This window comes from Nomascus leucogenys, chromosome 12 (genome assembly GCF_006542625.1).
Source record: "Nomascus leucogenys isolate Asia chromosome 12, Asia_NLE_v1, whole genome shotgun sequence".
NCBI lineage: Eukaryota > Metazoa > Chordata > Mammalia > Primates > Hylobatidae > Nomascus > Nomascus leucogenys.
In genome coordinates this window covers 55,321,145-55,345,285 of record NC_044392.1, presented here as the reverse complement: position 1 = coordinate 55,345,285, position 24,141 = coordinate 55,321,145, and the positions used below count along the sequence as shown (strand labels likewise).

At 37.7% G+C, this 24,141-nt stretch overlaps 1 protein-coding gene across 4 annotated transcripts in view; it reads left to right on the top strand.

Moving 5' to 3' along the window:
* The window catches only part of GPR89A (G protein-coupled receptor 89A), a 75,431-nt gene that overhangs the window by 5,796 nt on the left and 45,494 nt on the right, over positions 1-24,141 (top strand). For 3 of the 4 annotated variants that reach the window (XM_030824739.1, XM_030824738.1, XM_003268081.4), the window contains exons 2-7: positions 2,665-2,724; positions 4,745-4,848; positions 9,111-9,217; positions 9,670-9,771; positions 16,766-16,886; positions 17,736-17,816. In XM_030824739.1, coding sequence (XP_030680599.1) covers positions 2,665-2,724; positions 4,745-4,848; positions 9,111-9,217; positions 9,670-9,771; positions 16,766-16,886; positions 17,736-17,816 — 575 coding nt within the window. Of the gene's footprint in view, positions 1-2,664; positions 2,725-4,744; positions 4,849-9,110; positions 9,218-9,649; positions 9,772-16,765; positions 16,887-17,735; positions 17,817-24,141 lie in introns of all 4 variants that reach the window. The other variant, XM_030824740.1, reaches the window with a different exon arrangement.

Genomic DNA, 24,141 nt, shown 5'->3' with positions numbered 1-24,141 from the left:
GGTGATTGGACATCCACTCCTCCTGTCTAGCCTTATTTTTAACCTCTTCCTTCTTTGAATTTCATCTTCTAGCAGCACCAAGCCATGTGTAGTTCCCAGCATATACCATGCTATTCACTCTGCGCCTTTACTCATGTCCTTTGCCATCTAGAAAGCCCTGTCCTCCTACCCCTACCACCTGTTTTTACCCTACCTGATTCGTTTTTTGTTCGTTTGTTTTGTTTTGAGACAGGGTTTTGCTCTGTCACCCAGGCTGGAATAAACTGATGTGCTCACGGCTCACTGTAGCCTCTACCTGCCAGGCTCAAGTGGCCCTTCCACCTCAGCCTCCCCATAAGCTGGAACTACAGGCACGCACCACCACACCTAGCTCATTTTTGTATTTTTTGTACAGATGGGGTTTCACCATGTTCCCCAAGCTGGTCTGGAACTCCTGGGCTCAAGTGATCCACCCGCCTTGGCCTCCCAAAGTGCTGGGATTACAGACGTGAGCCACCGTGTCCAGCCTCCCTACTTGATTCTTATTCATCCTTTGAGAGGGTGGTTTTTATGTTAGGGGTGGTGGAAACCTTTGACTGTGTGATGAATACCTTGAAACCACTCTAGAAAAATGCACATAACCCCAAAATGTGCACACAATATCAGGTTTTAACCCCAAATAAAACTTCCTTCAGCTCAGGCATTATCTCCAGAAAATCTGTCCTAACCCCCTACAGATTGGTTTGGTCTCCCTCTTTCATATTGTTTTAAAATATCATGTATGTGTTTGTATCATTGCACATCCATATTATGTTATAATTATTTATGTAGTGTCTTCACTATATTGTGAGCTCCTAGAGGGTAGTGACCATCCTATTCATCTTTGTATCCTCAGCACTTAGCATAGCACATAGGAGTTATTACAGAAGATTTAAGATTGAATGCTGAAGAATAAACCATCTTTTATGTAGACCACTTAGCCATTCAGCAAGCACTAATGGAGAGCCTGCTACGTACCAGGCTTTGTGCTGGATGCCAAGGATACAAAGATTACAAGACAAACATGGTTTTTGTCCTCATAGAGCTTATAATCTAATGTCAAAAAATATTTAAATCACACATTACAAAACTGTATGGTAAGCACTTTGATGAGGGAAGTACAATGTAAAATAGGATTATATAAAAAGAGCAATTTATCTGCATTTGGGAGGGCAGAGAGGACCTTCCAGAGGGAGTAAATAGCATAACTGGGAGAGGGCTGGAGAGAAGTTCCTGTCAGAGGACATCTACACAGGTCTCAATGTGGAAGAATATGGATCTAAAGAACCAAAGAAGTTCCAGGGGGCTGAACACATGAGTTTGCTAGGCAGCAGGGGCATGATAAGAAGCTAAAGTAGTCTGTGCTAAACTACTGAATTTACACTTGCTCAGTAAAGTAGTCCCTAGAAAGACATAAAATCATTTTATTCATAAAGGTCCTAGCCAGTTTAAGAAGAAAAGAGTAGTTGTGTCAGTGTGTATGTATAGAAAGGTCTATTTACTACAGACCAGCTTTGTCAGCTGTCATGTGGCTGTGGTCTGCCAGTTTGAAACAAAACTGACAAAAGAGGGATCCTGCAATTTCTCGGCTTTACACTGAGGTGAAAACCACTTTATGTAGATTAGGCAGGATGGTGGAGAAGTTAAGAAAACTCTCTGAAGGAAACAGATGTAAAAAATATTAGGCTTTCTACTACTCCTCTAATTTTGGTCTCAACTCCTCTCCCCTGAAGTTTTTATTTTTTAAATTAATTTACTTTTTTTTATTTTTTGAGACAGGGTCTCACTCTGTTGCCCAGGCTGGAGCGCAGTGGTGCAATCATGGCTCACTGCAGCCTCAACTTCCTAGGCTCAGGTGGTCCTCCCACCTCAGCCTCCCAGGTGGCTGGGACTACAGGCATGCCCCACCACCCCCAGCTAATTTTTATGTGTGTGTGTTTTTTGTAGAGACGGGTTTTCACCATGTTGGCCAGGCTGGTATTATTTTTAAATACTTGCAATCAGAGATCAACCATAAGAAGCAAGTCTCACTCTGACACCTTTTCTTTTTTTTTCGAGACCGAGTCTCACTCTGTCACCCAGGCTGGAATGCAGTGGCGCGATATTGGCTCTCTGCAACCTCCACTGCTCAGATTCAAGCGATTCTCATGCCTCAGCCTCCAGAGTAGCTGGGAATACAGGTGCCCACACCCAGCTAGTTTTTGTATTTTCAGTAGAGACGGGGCTTTGCCATGTTGGCCAGGCTGGTCTTGAACTCCTGGCTTCAGGTGATCTGCCCACCTTGTCCTCCCAAAGTGCTGGGATTACAAGCATGAGCCACTGCGCCTGGCCACTGACTTCTTTTCTATTTGCGAACTTCTCTGGCTCATATAATGATTATCATAAGATTATGGGAAAATATGTACTTCCATTTTTGTCTTAAAGCATACTCTGTAACATGGATAACTTCAAAAATCCAAGAGCATTTAAACATTTATTTCCAATGTCATGAGCTTTAATAAGTAGGTCTTATAAGAGTGGATCTTATCTTTAATCCCTGAAATAAGTTAACTGTCTAGTTAGCAGACCTTTTATCATAAAAGAGTTTCTATAAAACATTTCTCAAAAGAAAATATGTATTGACATTCTATCTTCTTTCTCCTCCAGATACTATTTTTTGGATTTGGGTGGCTTTTCTTCATGCGCCAATTGTTTAAAGACTATGAGGTGAGAAGAAATCATTTTGTCCTACTTAAACTATATGAATTTAGATTGACAAGAAAAATGTCTCCATTAAAGAAACATTATGTTCATTTCCAAGATCGGAAGCTTTTACCAAATAAGTACTATGTAACTATCAGATTGGAGAATATAAGTAGACTTAATTGATTTAAAAGGGGGGAAAAAAGACAAATCAAATATAGCCCAGAAGTTAGGAGCAAGGATTGTTATGCCTTAGTCATATCAGGATATGTACCAATAGCAAATAGTTATTCTGTAGGAGAGAATTTAATTCATAATGTCTCACAAATGTTCCCTTTCATTTGTCTATCTGGCCCTGAATTGCAAGTCTTATATTCTAAGTTAATACCAAAATCCCAAGGCTGTCGGGGGAACCAGCCCCCAATATTTCAGCGTAGGTTCTTTCTATTTTCCCTAAGTGTCGGCCGGTCTGAGAAATAAAGAGAAAGAGTACGAAGAGAGAAATTTTACAGCTGGGCCTCTGGGAGTGCCATCACATATTGGTAGGATGGGGATGGTGACTCCAAGCCGCAAAACCAGCAAGTTTTTATTAGGGATTTCAAAAGGGGAGGGGGTGTACGAATAGGGAGTGGGTCACAGAGATCACATGCTGCAAAGGGCAGTAAAATCACAAGGCAGAGGCAAAAATTAGAATTACTGATGAGGGTCTGTGTCCCACTGTGCACGCATTGTCTTGATAAACATTTTAACAGGAACAGGGTTCCAGAGCAGACACCAGTCTGACTAGAATTTACCAGGCTGCAATTTCCCAATCCTAGTAAGTCTGAGGGCACTGTAGGAGACTAGGGCGTATTTCAGTCCTATCTCAACTGCATAAGACAGACACTCCCAGAGCAGCCATTCATAGACCTCCCCCACCCAGAATGCATTCCTTCCCCAGGGTTATTCCTTGCTGGGAAAAGAATTCAGCAGTATTTCTCCTACTCGCTTTCTGCAAGAAGAAAAATATGGCTCTATTCTGCCCAACCCCACAAGCAGTCAGACCTTATGGTTGTCTTTCCTTGTTCCCTGAAAATTGCTGTTATTCTGTTCTTTTTCAGGGTGCACTAATTACATATTGTTCAAACACACATGTTTTACAATTTGTACAGTTAATGTAATCATCATAGGGTCCTGAGGTGACATACATCCTCAGTTTACGAAGATGATGGGATTAAGAGATTAAAGTAAGACAGGCACAAGAAATTATAAAAGTATTAATTTGGGGAACTAATAAATGTCCATGAAATCTTCACAATTTATGTTCAGAGATTGCAGTAAAGACAGGGGTAAGAAATTATAAAAGTATTAATTTGGGGAACTAATAAATGTCCATGAAACAATTTATGTTCTTCTGCCGCGGCTTCAGCCAGTCCCTCCATTCAGGGTCCCTGACTTCCCGCAACACAAGGCTGATGTTTCTATCTGAAGCTTTGGATTCAGAAGATCACCACCCTAGACTCGACATTTCCTAATTAGTTCTCCTAATTAGTAATAAGATCAGTGGTTATACTCTACATTTGGGTCATTTCTAGGATATTCTCCATTAAACTTTCCCAGGGAGTTTATTGTCTGAAAGAGCCTGGGATTCTGGAGATTTTCTTCTGCCCAATACTTTAAGACCTCCCAAGGAAGGTTCCAGAACTGATCCAGGATCTGCAGAGTGCTGAAGAACCCCTTTAAACATTAACCATTATATACAAATCTGTCCGTTTTTTGTCAGTGTGCATCAGGAATTCTAAGTGCTACATATGACCCTGTCACTTCATCTTCTTGTCCTCAAAATTCTTCATCCACAAGAGGATGCTGGTAATAGTGACTCAAGATTCAGAAGTGCAACCTATATTCTTTTTCTTTAGCTCCAGGCAAGTTGCTATTGTGGCCGTACTTCCAATGACTTGAGAATTTCCTCAAAATAAGTTTTCTGATTTGTAACCAGAAGGAGTTTATCAGTTCAGTTTTTAAACAAGGAAATAACTTCTAGTCTCTATTTGGCTTTTAACAGATACGTCAGTATGTTGTACAGGTGATCTTCTCTGTGACGTTTGCATTTTCTTGCACCATGTTTGAGCTCATCATCTTTGAAATCTTAGGAGTATTGAATAGCAGGTGAGTAAGAGTACTGAAAACTCGTCTTGAAGAGTTCTGTGCTACATTCTTTACAGTGGAAAAGCTACTTGGATCTCATAACTGAAAAAAAAATCACTGTGTTAATAGTTTAGTCTCAGTAACTACAATGATCACAGCAGATATGGGTCACAGCCACCTGATAGCTGGTTTGATAAAGATTATGAGATACCAGGAAGAAAAAGATCTGACCATTAACTCTGAAGAACTCATTGGAGTGAGGCTGTGAAGCCACAGTCTAGGCTTCACTCCTAGAAGCTTTATTTTTCCAGGACTGCTCGCTGACTGAATCCCAGTAACAGCCCTTCACATTGTTCTGCTGATTGAAAATCTCTACCTGAAAAGATTAGAATTCCTCAGAGCTACTTAATGATCTCTCTGAAGACTGAAACTCCAGTTCTTACTTAACTTAGTTACTTTTACTGATTTTACAGTTATGGTCAAGTTTGGTTGAATTTAAAGTGTTTCTTAAAACACTTTTTAAAAAGAACTCTTTACTCCCCTCCAAATAATAGACTTGTTAGTTTATTAGACAGTCTATCCAAAATATTTCTTGCTTGTTAATCTGCAAGCTTGAGTATGTTTTTAGGCCAGCAATTATATGTAGGGTTCATCAACTATGCTATGCAGACTTTGTTGTGCTTTTTTATCACCCCCTGCAAAAACCTTTTAGGAGTAAAGCAGTCTTTCACTCTAAAGTTGGGATTCAGTGCCAAGGTAAGTTCATTATAGACCCCTGGCACTTGAGACTTGTAGAGAGACTGTACTCTCAAATCCTTTGATAATCAGAGTTGAAAACAAAATTTAAATTAAAGAGAAAAACTTACTATACAGATGGTTAATCACAAAACATTGAAAGGTTAAAAAAAGAGAGAGGGGCCAGACACAGTGGCTCACGCCTATAATCCTAGCACTTTGGGAGGCTGAGGCAGGAGGATCACTTAAGTGCAGGGGTTCAAGACCAGCCTGGGCAACAAAGTGAGACCCTGTCTCTACAAAAAAATTTTAAAAATTAGCAGAGTGTGGTAGTACATGCCTGTAGTCCCAGCTACCCTAGAGGCTGAAGCAGGAGGATCCCTTGAGCCCAGGAGTTTGAGGTTGTGTAGTGAGCTGTGATCACTGGACAAGACAATGAAACCGCATCTCTTAAAAAAAGGAGTGAGAGAGAGAGAATCAGAGTTGATAATAATGGTCTCTTGATAGAACAATGAATAACATATATTATGGTAAGATAGAAGTATGTTCTGATTCTCCTACTTTTAAACTTTAATAATCCAAACCTTTTCTCGGATGAGCTAGATATAGATCTTGTGGCTATAGAGAATAGACAAGTATTATTTTACATAATGGCTATTAAATTTTATTATCACAACCTGCATCTTTCACTGTTATTTAAGCAGGGGTTGGCAGACTTTCTTCTGTAAAGGGCCAGATAGTAAATATTTTAGGCTTCTGTGGACCAGAAGGTTTCCATCGCAGGTATTCAGCTCTGCTGTTGTAGAGCGAAAGCAGTCATAGGCAATATATAAACAAATGAGCATGGCCATGCTCCAATAAACTTAATTTGTAAAAGCAGGTGGCTGTCAGGCCATAGTTTGCCAACTACTCATCTAAATATTGATACAGAGGATTCAGATATTCCAAAGCTATAGTTACTGTTTTTGGCAGATGTCCCCCAACTTTTAACTTATAGTTAATAACCCATATAGTAAGAAACATCAGTTATACTTTGGTATATATTTCTTAAATTTCTTAATTAGTTAAAGAGGATAAGAAGTAGCATTGCTAAAATCCGGTTCTTCTTTGTGTGCTCTATAGAGGATTGGGTTTGTTCAGTCTGAGACATGTCTTCAGTTATACCTGTTTTTTCATGCTAATGTTTCACCCAATTATGGAACACAAATATGAACCTTGATGATGTATAACTGTCCATTGACTGGACTCAGAATCGTTCTGAAAAGCGAATCTGGGCCAGAATATTCCTTTGACTCACCTTTGAGCAGAGATCGTATGACTTCCTATTCAAATATGTAATCTTGTTGGGATCCTTAGTTTTTCCAAGAGAATATCACTTTACTCTCAGCTCAAAAGACTAGTTAAAACATGTGGTTCACTTTTAATAGGCAGTCCATACTGCTAATTAAAGTTGCACTTGTTATTTCAAACCCACTGCCTCCAAAATCTTTCAGAAGCCTAGCTGAAATACTATGTAGTATTGCCTGGAGGATGTCCAGTTTGTTTCTTTCTCTAAATGCTCTAAAGTAGGTTCACCTAGAGGAGCAAAAAGTTGTCAGTGTATCTAGTCTAAATGGTATTCACTCCCTGTAGGGTAGCTTTTACTGAATGGCTGTTTGTTTCGTGATGCCTGCCAACTGTGCTAAGGAAGGAACAGTAAGAAACAGCCCTCTGAAACTGGTATTTATCTTGAAAGGCTGTTGTTGATGACACTGTTAATTGCCTTTGCATTTTCTTTATGAAATCTTTGAAGAAATTTCATTGTAATCTTGGTAATAATTCAGTAACAATAAATGATAATTATGCTTCCTTTGAGGAATTTTTATTTTCTTACAGACATGATGATTTTATCTGATCAAATTTTTTATTTCACATTGACTATTAGAAAACTTAAAGCTAAATTTATGACGTACCCATAGCAACTTTCCAGAATTCTATTTTATAATAGCCATCAGGCTTGGCCCAATATTTTACCTGTCTGTTACCATTGTTGTTCATATTTCCTTATAGTTCATTTCATCATCCTGTATTTTATTTATCTTTGTAAGCCATTTAACCACTTAGGCCTTTTTTGAAACAAGGCTTAAGTAAGTTTAAAATCAGTAAATACAAAGGACACCAAGAAAGTGAACCACCATTCCAAGAACAAGAGAAAATTTTTATAAATTACCTATCTGATAATGGACTGGGACACGTATCTAGAATATATAAAGAATTCTTATAGTTTAATAATATAATACAATTAAAAAATGAATAAAGGATCTGAATAGGCATTTCTCCAAAGATGATATACAAATGGCCAGTAAGCACATATGAATAGATGCCCAATACCATTAGCCATCAAGGAAATGCAAATCAAAACCACAATGAGATACCACTTCACACCAACTAAAATGGCTATAACCAAAAAAAAAAACAGAAAATAACAAGTGTTGGCAAGGCTGAGGAGAAACTGGAACTCTCATACACTCCTGAGGAAAATGTAAAATGATGCAGCCACATTGGGAAACAGTGGGAGTGCCTAAAAGATTAGATATAGATTTATCATATGACCCAACAATTCCACTCCATTTCTACCTAAAGAGAAATGAAAACATAGGTCCACACAAAAATGTATACACACACATTCATAGCATCTCTATTTATAATAGCTAAAAACAACCCAAATATCTTCAATTAATGAATGCAGAAACAAAATATAATATATCCACATAATAGGATTAATATTGTTCAACCATAAAAGGAATTACTGATAGATACTACAACATGGATGAACCTTGCAAACATTATGGTAAGTAAAAGAAGCCAGTCACAAAAGATTACATATTGGTGGTTTCCTAGAGCTGAGGAGACTGGGGAGAAACAGGGAGTGACTGCTAATGGGTACAGCGTTTCTTTATGGCGTGATGAAAATGTTCTATTAATTTAGGTGATGGTTGCGCAACTCTGAGTATACAAAAACCATTGAAATGTACACTTTAAATGGGTAAATTATATCTCATTAAAACTGTTACAAAAAGTGCTAACAAAAAGTTTTAATAAAATACATCTTATAAACTAATAAAAGTAATTCATGCAAATCAGGTGTTTATATCAAGAGTACAAAAGAAATATTTTTGAGTATAACACATATTACTGTTAACATTTATTTTCCTATAATTCTTACATTGAAATGAGATTCCTAGGGGGTGGGTAAAACAATAGTCATTCTACCAGCAATGGCATATGTTGATACATGTTAATGGTATATGTTGCCTATGAATATATCAAAAACATAAACATTCTTAATATATGAAATTCTTAAGAGGTTAAGATGGTTATATATACCTTTCAAAAATTTGTATTTTTTAATCTCTACAAATGAGTAGATTACAAGAGCCTAGTAGGCTGATTAGATAGGATATATTCAATATTGAGTCCAAAGAGCAAAAGACCCTTTGGAAGACTAAAGAGAAAGAAAGTTGCTGCCCTCTCTTCCTCCCAGTGACAGTCTTTGACATTTATTTCAGCTCCCGTTATTTTCACTGGAAAATGAACCTGTGTGTAATTCTGCTGATCCTGGTTTTCATGGTGCCTTTTTACATTGGCTATTTTATTGTGAGCAATATCCGACTATGTAAGTATTTTACCCTCTCAGTCAGCACATAGATTGAAATGAGTATTTGAGGGGACTTAGATTGTGGATAGCTTCATTTCTACATTAACTTTCAGTAGCTACCGCTATTTGAGGATACCTCACACACAACATCTTAAAAATAAATATAAAATAAATATTGAATGAATTGGCACAAAATAAATATTGAATGAATGATTAGGTTATTTGTTCTGCCACAGCTTTATTTTTCTACCTATTAATAATGTCCCCTTTAATTCATCCCACATCTTAAATTCAGCTAAATTTCTCTTACGATGGTAAGGATGCTTTCACTAAAAATTACGCTGTTCATCAGTCATTTGCCAAGTGAATTAGCAGCCAAATATTAGTTAGCATTATCTTATATTTTTAAATAGAGCAAGCTCTTTAACCTATATCTGTTTTTCCTAACAGTTTTGTCTCCTCTGTCTCAGTGCATAAACAACGACTGCTTTTTTCCTGTCTCTTATGGCTGACCTTTATGTATTTCTTCTGGAAACTAGGAGATCCCTTTCCCATTCTCAGCCCAAAACATGGTGAGTATATATGGCAGGGCAGAGGAACTGGGGGGAGAAGGTTTGTTTAATTTTCTGATTTCAAAAAAAATTAATTAAATTTCTTGGGGAAAAAATTTATTTGGGGAAATAATTTATTAATTCACAGGTTCTTGAGATTTGGAAAAAATTTTTTCTGATTGAGGAGGATAGCAAGCTATTTCTCTGAAAAATGTCTGATTTTGAACCACATTTTCTCCTTCATTCTAAGAGATAACTGATGCTGGTTTTGGGACTCACTTGTATCACTCTAGAGTAGGAGTTTTTGACCTTCATTTACTGAATATACTTAAAGGGTATAAGGAAAGAGAATGGTGTCTAACTCATATTGTATATGGAACTAAAGGAATATATTTGTATGTGTATTTGGAGGTAAGGTATCAATAAACTTTTATCAGATTTGGGTCACAGATTTGGGTCTGTGACCCAAAAGGTAAATGGCCGCTGCTTAAGTGATGATAAAGATACATTAGGGAAGCATATATATTTGGGGAAAGGTGACATAAAACACCCACAATTAGTAGATAAAGAAAAGCTTTCCAAGAATCATTGTCTCCCCTCTAACAAAAAAAAGTTTATTTTAAAACAAGAAATTTGGCAGAGCCCTAATTTTTAAGCTAAAAACAATGAACAAAAGTACCTCAGCTAACAAGTCCTTCCAGAACTATTTCAGAAGTATGTATGAATCTATCTAAAAAGATTAGAGAATCTATCTAAAAAGATTAGAGAGCCCATCTGTAATAAATATACTACAGCTTTCATGCTGGAACCTTTTTAAAAATATATATATACCACTTTATTCACCGTCCTGCCATACCTATTATTAGGCTTCTTATTGCAGAAGACAGAATCTACTATAACTAATTTAAAGCAGAAACTGATTAATTATACAGTATCAGGCAATTTATAGACTTTCTAGGAAAGTAGGGATGCAAAGCTTAACTGCTATATAATGAAGAGAAATACCCAACTATGCTACAATACTAAACTAGAAAACCTCACTGAAGTCATCACCTGCCACTCAGGGTCTATGACATCAGGGACCTCAGTCCCAGCTGTTTGAGCTCCTAAGTGCTATCACCACCCCTACATTGTTCATTTCTGCATCTGAGGCCTCACATGGGCCTGGTTTTTTGGTGAAACCTAGGTAATATTTAAAACCTTAGCCTCAAGGAAGTCTGAGAAGGGGCTTTTGGCTTTCTAAACTGTAGTACCAAAACAAATGGTAGAAAAGGATATTGGAATTAATGTTGAATGAGCCAGTGTCTGCCATACCTCCCACACACCCTTCCATGTATACTCATTGCCTATAGCAGGAATTTCGGGAGAGAGAGGTTATGAGACTCTCCTGCAGTAAGATCAGAGGAGATATGCAGTTTTGAAAAGCATATGCAATACCATAAATAGTTGTGTATTTTTAAAATAAGAATAACTGTTTCAAAAATTCAAATAATGTTAAAGGCCAGAAAACTTAACATAACACCAGCCTACCAAAAACATTCAAACTCTTAAGTGGCGTATGAGACCTTTCATGACCTGGCTGCTGCTCTCTATACATGTTGCATTCTCCAGTCCTGTGAAATTATTTCAAGTTTCTTTTTTTTTTTTTCTTTTTGAGACAGGTCTCACTCTCACCCAGGCTGGAGTGCAGTGGCATGATCTTGGCTCACTGTAACCTCCAACTCCCAGGCTCAAGTGATCCTCCCACCTCAGCCTCCTGAGTAACAGGGATTACGGGCACATGCCACCATACCCGGCCAATTTTTGTATTTTTTCATAGAGATGGGGTTTCTCCACGTTGCTCAGGATGGTCTTGAACTCCTGAGCTCAGGGGATCGACCCACCTCGGCTTCCCAAAGTGCCGAGATTACAGGTATGAGCCACCACATCTGGCCTCAAGTTTCTAGAGCTGTTCTATCAGCCTGGACAATCCTTCACCAACCCTGTCTACCTAGAAAATGCCTATTTACCCTTTCTAGATTCAATTCTTGTCAATTCCTTTAGGAAGATTTTCCTGGCCATCATTAGGAAATATTAATTGCTCCCACCTCAAGGTATCTATATCATCTATAAAACTTAAAATTTCATGTTTCCTTTTCCAACTTCCTCATCAAACTATGGGCTCCCCGAGGTCAGAAAACTATGTTATTTGTCTTTGTATCCCTAGAGCCTAGTGTGGAAACCAATACATAACAAGTGTTTAATACATGTTCTTTGAATCAGTGAATGGAAGAAAATTGAGTCTCTCCAAAGTGGTAGATGAGTTTACTACTTTAACACTCTGGATAGGAATTTAGGAAATGCTAATGTGATCAGCATGCCTATGTTAATGGTCAACGAAGGGAAAGACTTGCACTAAAGAGTGCTGGTACTATAGTTCTCATATAAACCTATTTCAAAGAAACCCACAGACAGACACATTTATCTGTGATGGTAGAAGTCAGAGAGAAGAGTTAGAAAAGGCCTCCAGGACTGCTGACAGGGCAAATACAGGCTCACATGCACTACAAAGACCCGACTCTGACACCTTTCTCCAGCTTTCTCCTGTGTGCATTCTGCTCACATGACCATTGTAGCCAGGCCACACCAGAGGGAAGATGAAGGCCATTGTATCTATTGTCCTTTCATCCACCCCTTTTTCTAAATTCTATGGGATTACCCTGAAAAGGACACTGAGGGAGAAAGCTAGGGAGATAGTTTCAGTTTTATTCTTCCCATTGTACTCCAATAGGCATTACAGTTTTATGCCTAAATGTTCAGGTATCTTAATTTATTTAACCCTCTAAGATAAATAAGGAGGAATAAAAGTTTAGGTGGTAGCTGAGAAGCAACCAGCCTTACACTGCCTTCTTAGAGCTTTCCCAGGACTGTCCCAACAACCAGTGTGGTTGTTTATTGCTGTGGAGACCACAAAAAAATGGGCTGGGCAGGTTGGCTCACTCCTATAACCCCAGCACTTTGGGAGGCCAAGGCAGGGAGATCACTTGAGGCCAGGAGTAAGAGACCAGCCTGGCCAACATGGTAAAACCCCGTCTGTACTAAAAATAGAAAAATTAGCCAGGCATGATGGCGCATGCCTATAATCCCAGCTACTCCCCGGAGGCTGGAGACACAAGAATTACTTAAACCCAGGAGGCTGAGGTTGCAGTGAGCTGAGATGGTGCCACTGCCCTCCAGCCTGGGCGACAGAGCAAGACTCTCAAAAAAAAAAAAAAAAAAAAAAAAAAGATCAATCCTTACGTATAATGAGGAAAAAAAAATCTGTAAAAGTACTTCTTGTGCGGTGTCTGAACCAACCTTGGAATGTCCTTAGTGGGAGAGAGTAAGAGAGATTACAAAAGACCGTAAGGAATCTGTGTGAGCAGGTGGCAAAGGTGAGATCATCTTCTGCTGGTCTCCTTATTCATCTGACTTTCCATATATTAACTGGTAAATGGGGATAATGATGACTGACTCCTACTTCACAGAAATGCTGAAATTAAGTAAACACTATCTACAAAGTTCTTTAAACCAGAAAAAGATACATAATAAAAGGACAAAGACACCATGTTAAAAGGAATAAAGGTAGAGGGGGAATTTTTTCAGGTTTTCAAATTTAATAACCCATATTAATCTCTTGGATTTTTTATGTTATTGGGTGATATTATAGTCAACAAACATTTGTTGAACACCTCATATATGCCAGGCAGTAAGGAAAACAAAGATCAATAAGACATGATGTCTTCTTGTAAAGGGTTGCAAATTCAAGAGGTATACGGCAAGTAGAATCAACAGAATTTAGGTGAGGATTTATTCGTTCATTTAGCATTACACAAATATTTATTGAGCATCTACTTTATATAAATTAAGCACTGGAAATAAACCACAAACAAAACAAACGTGGTTTCTGCCCCCCTGAAATGTATAGTCCTGTGGGTGGAACTATACAATAAAGAGGTAAATATATAAATAAATAATTGCCAATTGTGATCATTGTCATCAAGGAGTGAACAGGTTGCTGTGATAGAGAAAAATGCCGATAATGTAGTGCAAATAGTTAGATCCACCCTTTCTGAGACAGTGATATTTAAGCTGAGATTTAAAGGACAAGACCAAAGGAAGACCCAGCAAGAAAGCACAAGAGACATCACGTAAAGCCCTGAGGCAGAAAGACCTTGATGTATTCAAGGAAAGGCAAGAGATAGAATGGAGAGTAATCGTATAGTGTATAGATTTTATTATTATGGTGATTATGTCATTTTCTAAGACAGGTAATGCAGAAGAAGGAACAAGTTGAGGGGAAAGATAATTTTAGTTTGGTATATGCTGAATTTGAGTTACCTATGCATATCCAGGTGATGTTAAATAAGCAATTGGATGTACAAATCAGGAGCTTAGGGAAAAGGTATACATGTATCATTCCTCATGGAGATGACTCCAGGAATCTAAACAACTAGAAATCATCAGCTAAATGCCATTAGATGAAGCTGGGGAAATTGGTGAGATCACCCAAGCAAAAAATGTGTATACTGAAATGAAAGAGAGAACTCTGGTCCAGACAGAGCAAGAAGTGATCGAGAAAAAGCAATTAAAGAAGTAAAAGGGAAAACCTAGGGAAATGGTGTTGTCGAAGCCAAGAAGATAAAATAATTTTAAACAAAAATGATTCAATGTCATAAAAGAGCCAATAAAACGAGGATTGGAAAATGTTAAATTTTGCAACCAGGACAAAACTTATTACCATGGTGTCGTAGTGGTTAAAGCCCAGACTCTGGAGCTAGACTGCACTTGAATCCTGACTCTGCCCCTTTTATCTGTGTGGCCTTAACTAAGTTACTTAACCTCTCTGTGCCTCCATTTCTTCATCTGTAAAATTAGGTTTTCAATAATGTCTACCTCATAGGATTGTTATGAGGGTTATATGAATTAGAACATGTGAAATGCCTAGAACAGTGCCTAGTCATAGCAGGTGCTTGATGAATATTACCTATGATATTGCCATTACAATTATTAGTGAAAGTAATTTCATTCAATATAGAAGAATGGGAAGAAAGCTGGATTGCAGTCAGTTAAGGAATGAACTGGAGGTGAAGAAAAGGTGACAATAACTATAAACTTCTTTTAAGAAGCCTGGCTATTAAGAGGGAAGTAGATGGGGGTTGGTAACTAGAGGTAAACTCAAAGCCAAGAACAGAATTTCTCTTAGAAAAGAGAATGGAAACTAAAGAGAAAGAACTAGCAAAGAAGGAAATATTGAATATACAAGAGAGAGGAGACAGATGATGGAACAAGACTCTGAAAGAGGTGGAAGGGATTGAATACAATCAAAAGTATGGTGACTTCTAGTTCCAAGATGGTGGCGTAGGGTCAAGCTGGCTTTGCTTACCCCCCCTGGCAGAAAACCAAAAACAAATAGCACCAAGATTATCACTAGCAATATCCCAGAACTCACATATAAGGATGAGACAGTTCCCAGGGCCCAGAGAAGATCAGATGCACAAGTGGAGAAGTCAGCTTTGGATGCTACTTTGTTCTGAGGGAGACAAGTTGGGAGGATGATTGCAGATGTATATTCAATGTTATAAAAGTGCCCATAAAACAAAGATTGGAAAATGTTCAATTTTGCAACCAGGAGAAGACTCATGACCATAGTGTAGAGTGAAGGTAGTTTGTAGTAGAGTGAAAGTAGTTTATGGCTAATAGCTATGTCTTTTATAATAAGGACATTGGCAAAGGAGAAGGAAAAAGGTAGGAAAAATAAAGAGTAACTGCCGAAGACAATGGAGAGAGATGGCTGACCAAGGGCAAGATAAGGATTAGTTAATAGTGTGAGAACTCTCTTAGGACTGGAGACCATACATTTGTAATGGCTCCAAAATCAGTATGCATTCTAGCAATTTTAGGCAGCAAAACATGGGCACAGGGAAGGCAGAGTGTTAGACTGATCCAGAGTTGGGAATTTGTAGGATTAGTGCTTCAGAAGGAAGATAGTAGGAGATTGAGGCTCCTGGTGAGAAAATTTGAAGCCAGCAAGCCTGGAGTCCAAGCTAGGTGAAGAATGGAGAAGCAGAAGACCAGAGGTTGTACTGACCTCTAAAACGAGTGTAGTGGAAATAAAGGAGAAAGACTAGGAACAGAGGCCAGTAGTCAGAAAAGGAATATTGGAATTTTCAGTTTTGAAGCTGACAATTCCTGAATTATAGCTCTGGCATTTGACCATAGGAGTGGATGGCTGAAGCGAATTCTGTCCTAGAAATAGAAAGTGAAAACCAATTAAAACCATTCTTTTTCTGCAATGCCAAACTTACTGAGTTATTCTTCAGCATTGCTTTCTCTCATTTATCCCAAATACATCAACCAGCAGTATTTATTTTAACTGCTAAGTTGATTTTCAGAATTCTCACGTGATATGAAACAATTGATAATTAGGATACAATTTATAATCTGAAACTGATGTGTTTGCCTTTGAATTACTCATTCATCTATAAGTTTAGCCCACTTATTAGATGAATTCTGCGTTTATTAGATGCAAAAAAGAATAAGACAAAAGCGAAAGAGTATCACCTTAGGGGAAATACATATATATCAAAGATAACTGGCACAAAGTAGTTCCTGCTATTTATACTTTTCCAGCAGATTTACTTTCTTAGTTTTTTTTTTTTTTTTGCCGATGCTTTTACTAAAAGTACTTTGCTTTGTTAGCATTCATGCTACCAAGAGTAAACAGTCAATGATTGTTATTTATAATTATTGTTGTTATTATTTTACTGCTATCACCCAATAAAAGAGATCACTCTGAAGCATATGGGACAGAAGGAAAATCAGTAAACTTTTAGTATATTTATTATAAATCATCTACACATTAATAATTAAAAGTTGGCTTGTATGAGTTAGTTATGTGTAATGGTTAATGTTTTCAATAATGTTTCCTTTTGCAGTACAGATGAGACCCATTTTGTCTATATTACCTGGCATTCATGTGCCTTGATGTTTTTAGGGATCTTATCCATAGAACAGCTCATCAGCCGGGTTGGTGTGATTGGAGTGACTCTCATGGCTCTCCTTTCTGGATTTGGTGCTGTCAACTGCCCATACACTTATATGTCTTACTTCCTCAGGTAACAGAGCGCTTTGCATCCTTTCTTTTTTGCCCCATTACTTCTTGAATATATGTGTCATATTATGCCACCATCTTTAAGATTATGTATTACATCTATGACACTGTCTGTCTTTTTATTCTTCTCTTCCTCTGTCCCTATGGGCATTGACCTGGAAATCTTTCTAAATAAGTATTGTCACTTGTACTGCTTGCCTTTATTATTTGTCCTACATTCATTTATTTTTTAAATGGCAAATTTCACTCTGACACTCCCCTCCTGCTTTTTAAAGGCACATTTCTAGTGACCAGCAGTATAAACCAACCCCAACTTCAGCAGTTCAGTTCCTCCTAGAAGTGTTAATAGAACAGTAGAAGACAATGCCAAGTTAAAAGTGTGCTTAAACATACATCCTAAATGTCACTGAGCTGAGATCATGCCACTGCACTCCAGCCTCGGTGACAGAGGGAGACTCTTTCATAAATAAATGACGGGTTGATGGGTGCAGCAAACCATCATGGCACGTGTATACCTATGTAACCTGCATGTTCTACACATGTATCCCAGAACTTAAAGTATAATAAAAATTATTAAAAAAAAAATATATATATATATATATATATAAATGTCACTGGATCAAAGCTAAGAAAAACTGTAAGAGAGCTGGGTAAATTCCATTTCCCTGAGATCCCAGAGGATTAGCTATAAGAAATGACAGCAAAAGCATTTTAGTTTATTATGGTCATTTTACTATTTTCTAGAAAAAAGTAGTAGGTAACAGTTGAAGTCTATGTTTGTCTCCAGATACCCTGTGTCATGCCCAAGAGTGGGACCCCAAAACATTTTGCTAGCAGTCTGTGCTTTTTGTAGGAATGTGACTGACACAGATATTCTAGCCCTGGAACGGCGACTGCTGCAAACCATGGATATGATCATAAGCAAGAAGAAAAGGTAAGATATCAACACTGTAATACATTTGGACTCTGTTACAATTTCTCAACAAGAAAATTTGACTATGAGTTGGTGCTGGCAGGGAATTTTATCTTACTCATTTTTATTATAAGGTAACATACCAGATTTAGTGTTGGCTGGACACAGTGGCTCACACCTGTGATCGCAGCACTTTGGGAGGCCACGACAGGGGGACCACTTGAGCCCAGAAGTTCGAGACTAGCCTGGGTAACATAGTGAGACCCCATCCCTTTAAAATAACAATGAAATTAAAAATATAAAAAAATTTTTTAAAACGATTTAGTGTTTTCTGTGAAAGAAAATTCAATCTCATTTCTTGAATTTAGATCATTCTCCTTAGATAAAGTATTAGAATTTTTTTGTCTAATTTTTTAAGTTGTAAATTGACAAATTATAGTTGTATATATTTGTGGCATACAAAGTGGAATAATTAAATCAAGCTAATATATCTATCACCTTACATGTTTGTTTTCTTGTGAAAACATTTGAGATTTACTCTCAGTGATTTTGAAATGTGCAATACATTATTATTTATTATATTCATGCTGTACAGTATGTTGCAAAGAAAAAAAACCTTATTCCTCCTTGTCTAACTGAAGCTTTTTACCCTTTGACTGTCATCTCTCCATTCCTCCCACCCATCCAGCCTCTGGTAACCATCATTCTACCCTCTGCTTATGTTGAGTTCACTGTTTTAGATTCCACATATGAGTGAGAACATGCAGTATTTGTCTTTCTGTGTCCAACTCATTTTGCTTAGCATAGTGTTCTCCAGTTACATTCAAGTTGTCACAAATGAAAGAATTTCCTTCCTTAAGGCTGAATAGTATTCTGTTGTATATATATGCCATATTTTCTTTATCCATTTTTCTGTTGATGGACATACAGATTGATACCATAACTTGGCTATTGTAAATAATACTGCAGCAAACATAGGTGTACAGATATCTCTTTGACATTTTACTGATTTCAGATCTTTTGGGTAAATACTAAGAAGTGGGATTGCTGGATCATATAGCAATTCCATTTTCAGTTTTTTTTAGGAACCTCCACACTATTTTCCATAGTGGTTGTGCTAATTTATATTTCCACCAACAATGTAATAGGGTTTCCTTTTCTCAGCATCCACACCAACGTTCTTTATCTTTTGCCGCTTTGATAATAGCCATTCTGACAGGTATGAGGTGATATCTCATTGTGTCTTAGTTTGCAATTCGTTAATGGCTAGTATGTATGTTAAACATTATTTGATATATCTGTTGGTCATGTGTATGCCTTCTTTTGAGAAATGTCTATTCAGGTTCCTTGCCCATTTAAAAATCAGGTTATTTGTTTTCTTTCTGTAGAGTTGTTTGAGGTCCTTAGGTATTTTGTATACTAACCCCTTATCAGACATATGGCTTGCAGATATTTTCTCCCAGTCCATAGATTGTCTCTTCACTCTGTTGTTTCCTTTGTTGTGCAGAAGCTTTTTATTTTGATGTAATCCCATTTGTCTATTTTTGCTTTAATTGCCTGCACTTTGGGGGTTAAATCTAAAAAGTTATTGCCCAGAGCAATTTGTGTAGTTTTTCCCCATTTTCTTCTAGTAGTTTTATAGTTTCCAGGCTTAAGTCTTTAGTCCATTTTGAGTTAATCTTTATATATTGAGTGAGAGAAGGGTCCAATTTCATTCTTCTGCAGACAGATATTCAGTTTTCCCATCACCGTTTAGTGAAAAGACCGTCCTTTTCCCAGTATGTACATGTGGCACCCTTGTCAAAAATCAGTTGACTATACATGTGTGGGTTTATTTCTGGGTTCTTTATTCTGTTCCCTTGGTCAGTGAGTCTGTGCTTATGCTTGTATCATGCTGTTTTAATTACTATTGCTTTGTAGTATAATATGAAATAAGATAGTATGATGCCTCCAGCTTTGTTCTTTTGTTCATGATTGCCTTGGCAATTCAGTTTTTTCTGGTTCCATATGAATTTTAGGATTATTTTTTCTATTTCTATGAAAAATGACATTGGAATTTTGATAGGGATTACATTAAATGTATAGATGGCTTTAGGTAGTATGGATGTTTTAACAATACTAATGTTCAATGAACATTCCAAAAATGAAATCAAGAGAACCATCCCACTTAAAATAGCTACAAGAAAAAATACTTAGGGATAAATTTAACCAAGGAGGAGGAAAGACTTGGACACTGAAAACTATACAACATTAATAGAAGAAATTGAAGAAGACACAAATAAATGGAAAGATATCCCATGCTCATGGACTGGTGTATAACTTTTGTATTCGAAGAATGGAATATTGTCTATTGTCGTGATTTTTTTTTTTTTTTAAGACGGAGTCTCTCTCTGTTGCCCAGGCTGGAGTGCAGTGACGTGATTTCAGCTCACTGCAGCCTCCACCTCCAAGGTTCAAGTAATTCTCCTGCCTCAGCCTCCCGAGTAGCTGGGATTATAGGCACGTGCCACCACACCCAGTTTATTTCTGTATTTTTAGTAGAGATGGGGTTTCACCATGTTGGACCAGGCTGGTCTCAAACTCTTGACCTCAAGTGATCCGCCCACCTTGGCCTCCCAAAGTGCTGGGATTACAGGCGTGAGCCACCATGCCCAGCCTCATTTTCCTGAATTTTTTTTAAGTCTATTTTCCTTAATTTTTTACAATCTTTTACATATCTGATTTAGATCTCAACTTCCTTTGTTCCAACTACTTAAAATCATTTAAGTCCTCTATGTCATTTTTGTTATTTAAAAAGTATTTTTAAAATGTGTATTTTCAAAGTGGGATTTCATAGAAATCTATATCACAGTGTATAAAAGCATAGGCTCTGAAATCAGACTGTGTATGAATTTGAATCCCTGATCTACAACTTAATGGTGTGACCTTGAACTAGTTACTTTATGTCTTTGTGCCTCATTTGTAAAATAGAGGTAATAATAATGAGTTAAGACTTAGAAAAACAAGTTAGAGCCCTTAGAACAATGACCCACATATAGCTAAGGGCAACTGCTGAACATATTAATAATCTCTACAGTACAATCATTTGCTTTTCATGCTTTGCCTTCATTTATTCATTCATAGATTCATTCACTTAATAATTTTAGAAAACCTAGTTTACGCCAGGCACTGTACTAGATGCTAGGGATAGAATGATGAACAAGATAATCATTTCTTACCTTCATGAAGCTTATTAGTCTACTGTCTTTATTAAAGTTATTATTACCCATAAGTAAATGGTAACAGGTTTTGAATTGCATGAGTATTTTCACATTTCATATTTCCTCCTTCAACACTTTTCTATAGTAAGACCCATAGTCAAGTTAAAGAAGCCTTAATGTAAGAGATAACATTAGACATTAGAATGATAAAGGCCAGGCGCAGTGGCTCACGCCTGTAATCCCAGCACTTTGGGAGGCCGAGTCGGGCAGATCACGAGGTCAGGAGATCAAGACCATCCTGGCTAACACGGTGAAACCCCATCTCTACTAAAGATACAAAAAAGTAGCCGGGCATGGTGGCAGGCGCCTGTAGTACCAGCTACTCGGGAGGCTGAGGCAGGAGAATGGCGTGAACACGGGAGGCAGAGCTTGCAGTAAGCCCAGGTCGCGCCACTGCACTCCAGCCTGGGTGACAGAGTGAGACTCTGTCTCAAAAAAGAAAAAAAAAAAAGAATGATAAAGAAGGCTCAGGTTCACTGACTAATTATTTGTCTCTGTTTCTGCATGTCTTTACTAGGCTATTGAAGGTAGACACGTGTATAATTTATTTTATTTACATTTATTGTTTATTTTACATGAGTGTATATAAATGCAGATTTTAAAAAATAGTAAGAGCAAGATTATTCGAAAGTGATTTATATAAACAATACTATTTTGATTCCCAAGGCTATTCTCTTTCTCACTGTATTTCTTTTATTCATATAAAGAAATGAATATATAAAAGTGAAGTTATGGCCGGGTACTCATGCCGGTAACCCCAACGCTTTGAGAGGCTGAGGTCAGGAGGTCAAGACCAGCCTGGCCAACATGGCAAAACCCCATCTCTAGTAAAAATACAAAAATTATCTGGGCATAGTGGTACATGCCTGTAATCCCAGCTACTTGGGAGGCTGAGGCAGGAAAATCGCTTGAACCCGGGAGGCAGAGGTTGCAGTGAGCCGAGATTACACCACTGCACTCCAGCCTGGGGGACAGAACGAGACTCTGTCTCAAAAAAAAAAAGTGAAGTCATGAACCATGTCAAGTGTGGATACATACTTTTAAGCCATTTCATACTAACAGTGCTAAGGAATTGACTCTGATCTATACATTCTATAGCCCATTTCCCCTGTAATGCATCATCTGGTCAGGATCAGGAATGGTTTGTGGTCCGACAGTAAGTTTTATTAATTCGAGTGGCTCACAGAAGAATCAGCCTCCCAACATGACCCCATTACCACAGTCCTTTATCCAGTGGAACTAACAGGGCCGATAGACAGCTAACATGACAACACTGGGGCCCTTGGGATTCATGTAATGTCCTTGCCATTTACCACAATATAGAAAAACTGTTTTTGTTGTTTACAAGTGGTTTTACAAAATAAAATTTTTTTTAATAAAAAAGAAAAACTGTTTTTGCAAACACTCATAGTTGGGGAGGAGTAGTGACCAGATAACCATCTTTCACCTTAACAGTAGAGGGCCATAGTGAGATGACATACAAGAAAAGTAACATTTGATATGTACAAAAAAGTTAATGGTTTAAAATGGGAAGAGGAAAGAGGCATACGTCTTCCTGTTTGGAACAGTGAAGGAAAAAATGTTAACCTCTACCTTGAATTAGTTTTCTAGGATCTCTTTGAAATTTTTTAGAGATAGAGGGAAGAAATATATTCACTAGTGAAATTTCAGCAACAGCCACAGCCATTCTCAATAGACGAAACTTCCAGAAATGACAGTGGAAAGAATTTAAGCAATTCCTTCTACAGAAAATCATAAAAACTGGAAAAAATATTAAAAGCAAGTATTTGAAGTTACTGGAAAATGAGCAGAGGCAGGTAGAAATTTGAGAAGAGCATCAGGTAACTATTGCAAGTTGATAGCTTTCTTGCCTGGAAGTGCTCCTTAGCCACCACCCAGCCTCCCAGCACCCACTCAAGTGTACAGATTGATAAGAGTTTAAATCAGCTGAGTAACTGAAAATTTAAAGGGGAAATTTTGGAAATGAGGGAAATGCAGAAGGGCTAAGATCCAAAATCGCAGTATATACCCTTCCGAAATCTCTGTGCCATCATTAAATAATGTATTTCCACGGTAAACACCAAAGAGCCTGAGAAAAAATAGGCAGAAACTGGAAGAGAGTCTATCCTTGATATACTGAACTGCTTCTTGGTGTGATTTGCAAGGTTGCTGTGCCTTTTTTTTTTTTTAATTATACTTTAGGTTTTAGGGTACATGTGCACAATGTGCAGGCTTGTTACATATGTATCCATGTGCCGTGTTGGTTTGCTGCACCCATTAACTCGTCATTTAGCATTAGGTATATCTCCTAATGCTGTCCCTCCCCCCTCCCCCCAACCCACAACAGTCCCTGGAGTGTGATGTTCCCCTTCCTGTGTCCATGAGTTCTCATTGTTCAATTCCCACCTATGAGTGAGAACAAGCGGTGTTTGGTTTTTTGTCCTTATGATAGTTTACTGAGAATGATGTTTTCCAGTTTCATCCATGTCCCTACAAAGGACATGAACTCATCATTTTTTATGGCTGCATAGTATTCCATGGTGTATATGTGCCACATTTTCTTAATCCAGTCTATCGTTGTTGGACATTTGGGTTGGTTCCAAGTCTTTGCTATTGTGAATAGTGCCGCAACAAACATACGTGTGCATGTGTCTTTATAGCAGCATGATTTATAGTCCTTTGGGTATATACCCAGTAATGGGATGGCTGGGTCAAATGGTATTTCTAGTTCTAGATCCCTGAGGAATCGCCACACTGAGTTCCACAATGTTTGAACTAGTTTACAGTCCCACCAACAGTGTAAAAGTGTTCCTATTTCTCCACATCCTCTCCAGCACCTGTTGTTTCCTGACTTTTTAATGATGGCCATTCTAACTGGTGTGAGATAGTATCTCATTGTGGTTTTGATTTGCATTTCTCTAATGGCCAGTGATGATGAGCATTTTTTCATGTGTTTTTTGGCTGCATAAATGTCTTCTTTTGAGAAGTGTCTGTTCATGTCCTTCGCCCACTTTTTGATGGGGTTGTTTTTTTCTTGTAAATTTGTTTGAGTTCATTGTAGATTCTGGATATTAGCCCTTTGTCAG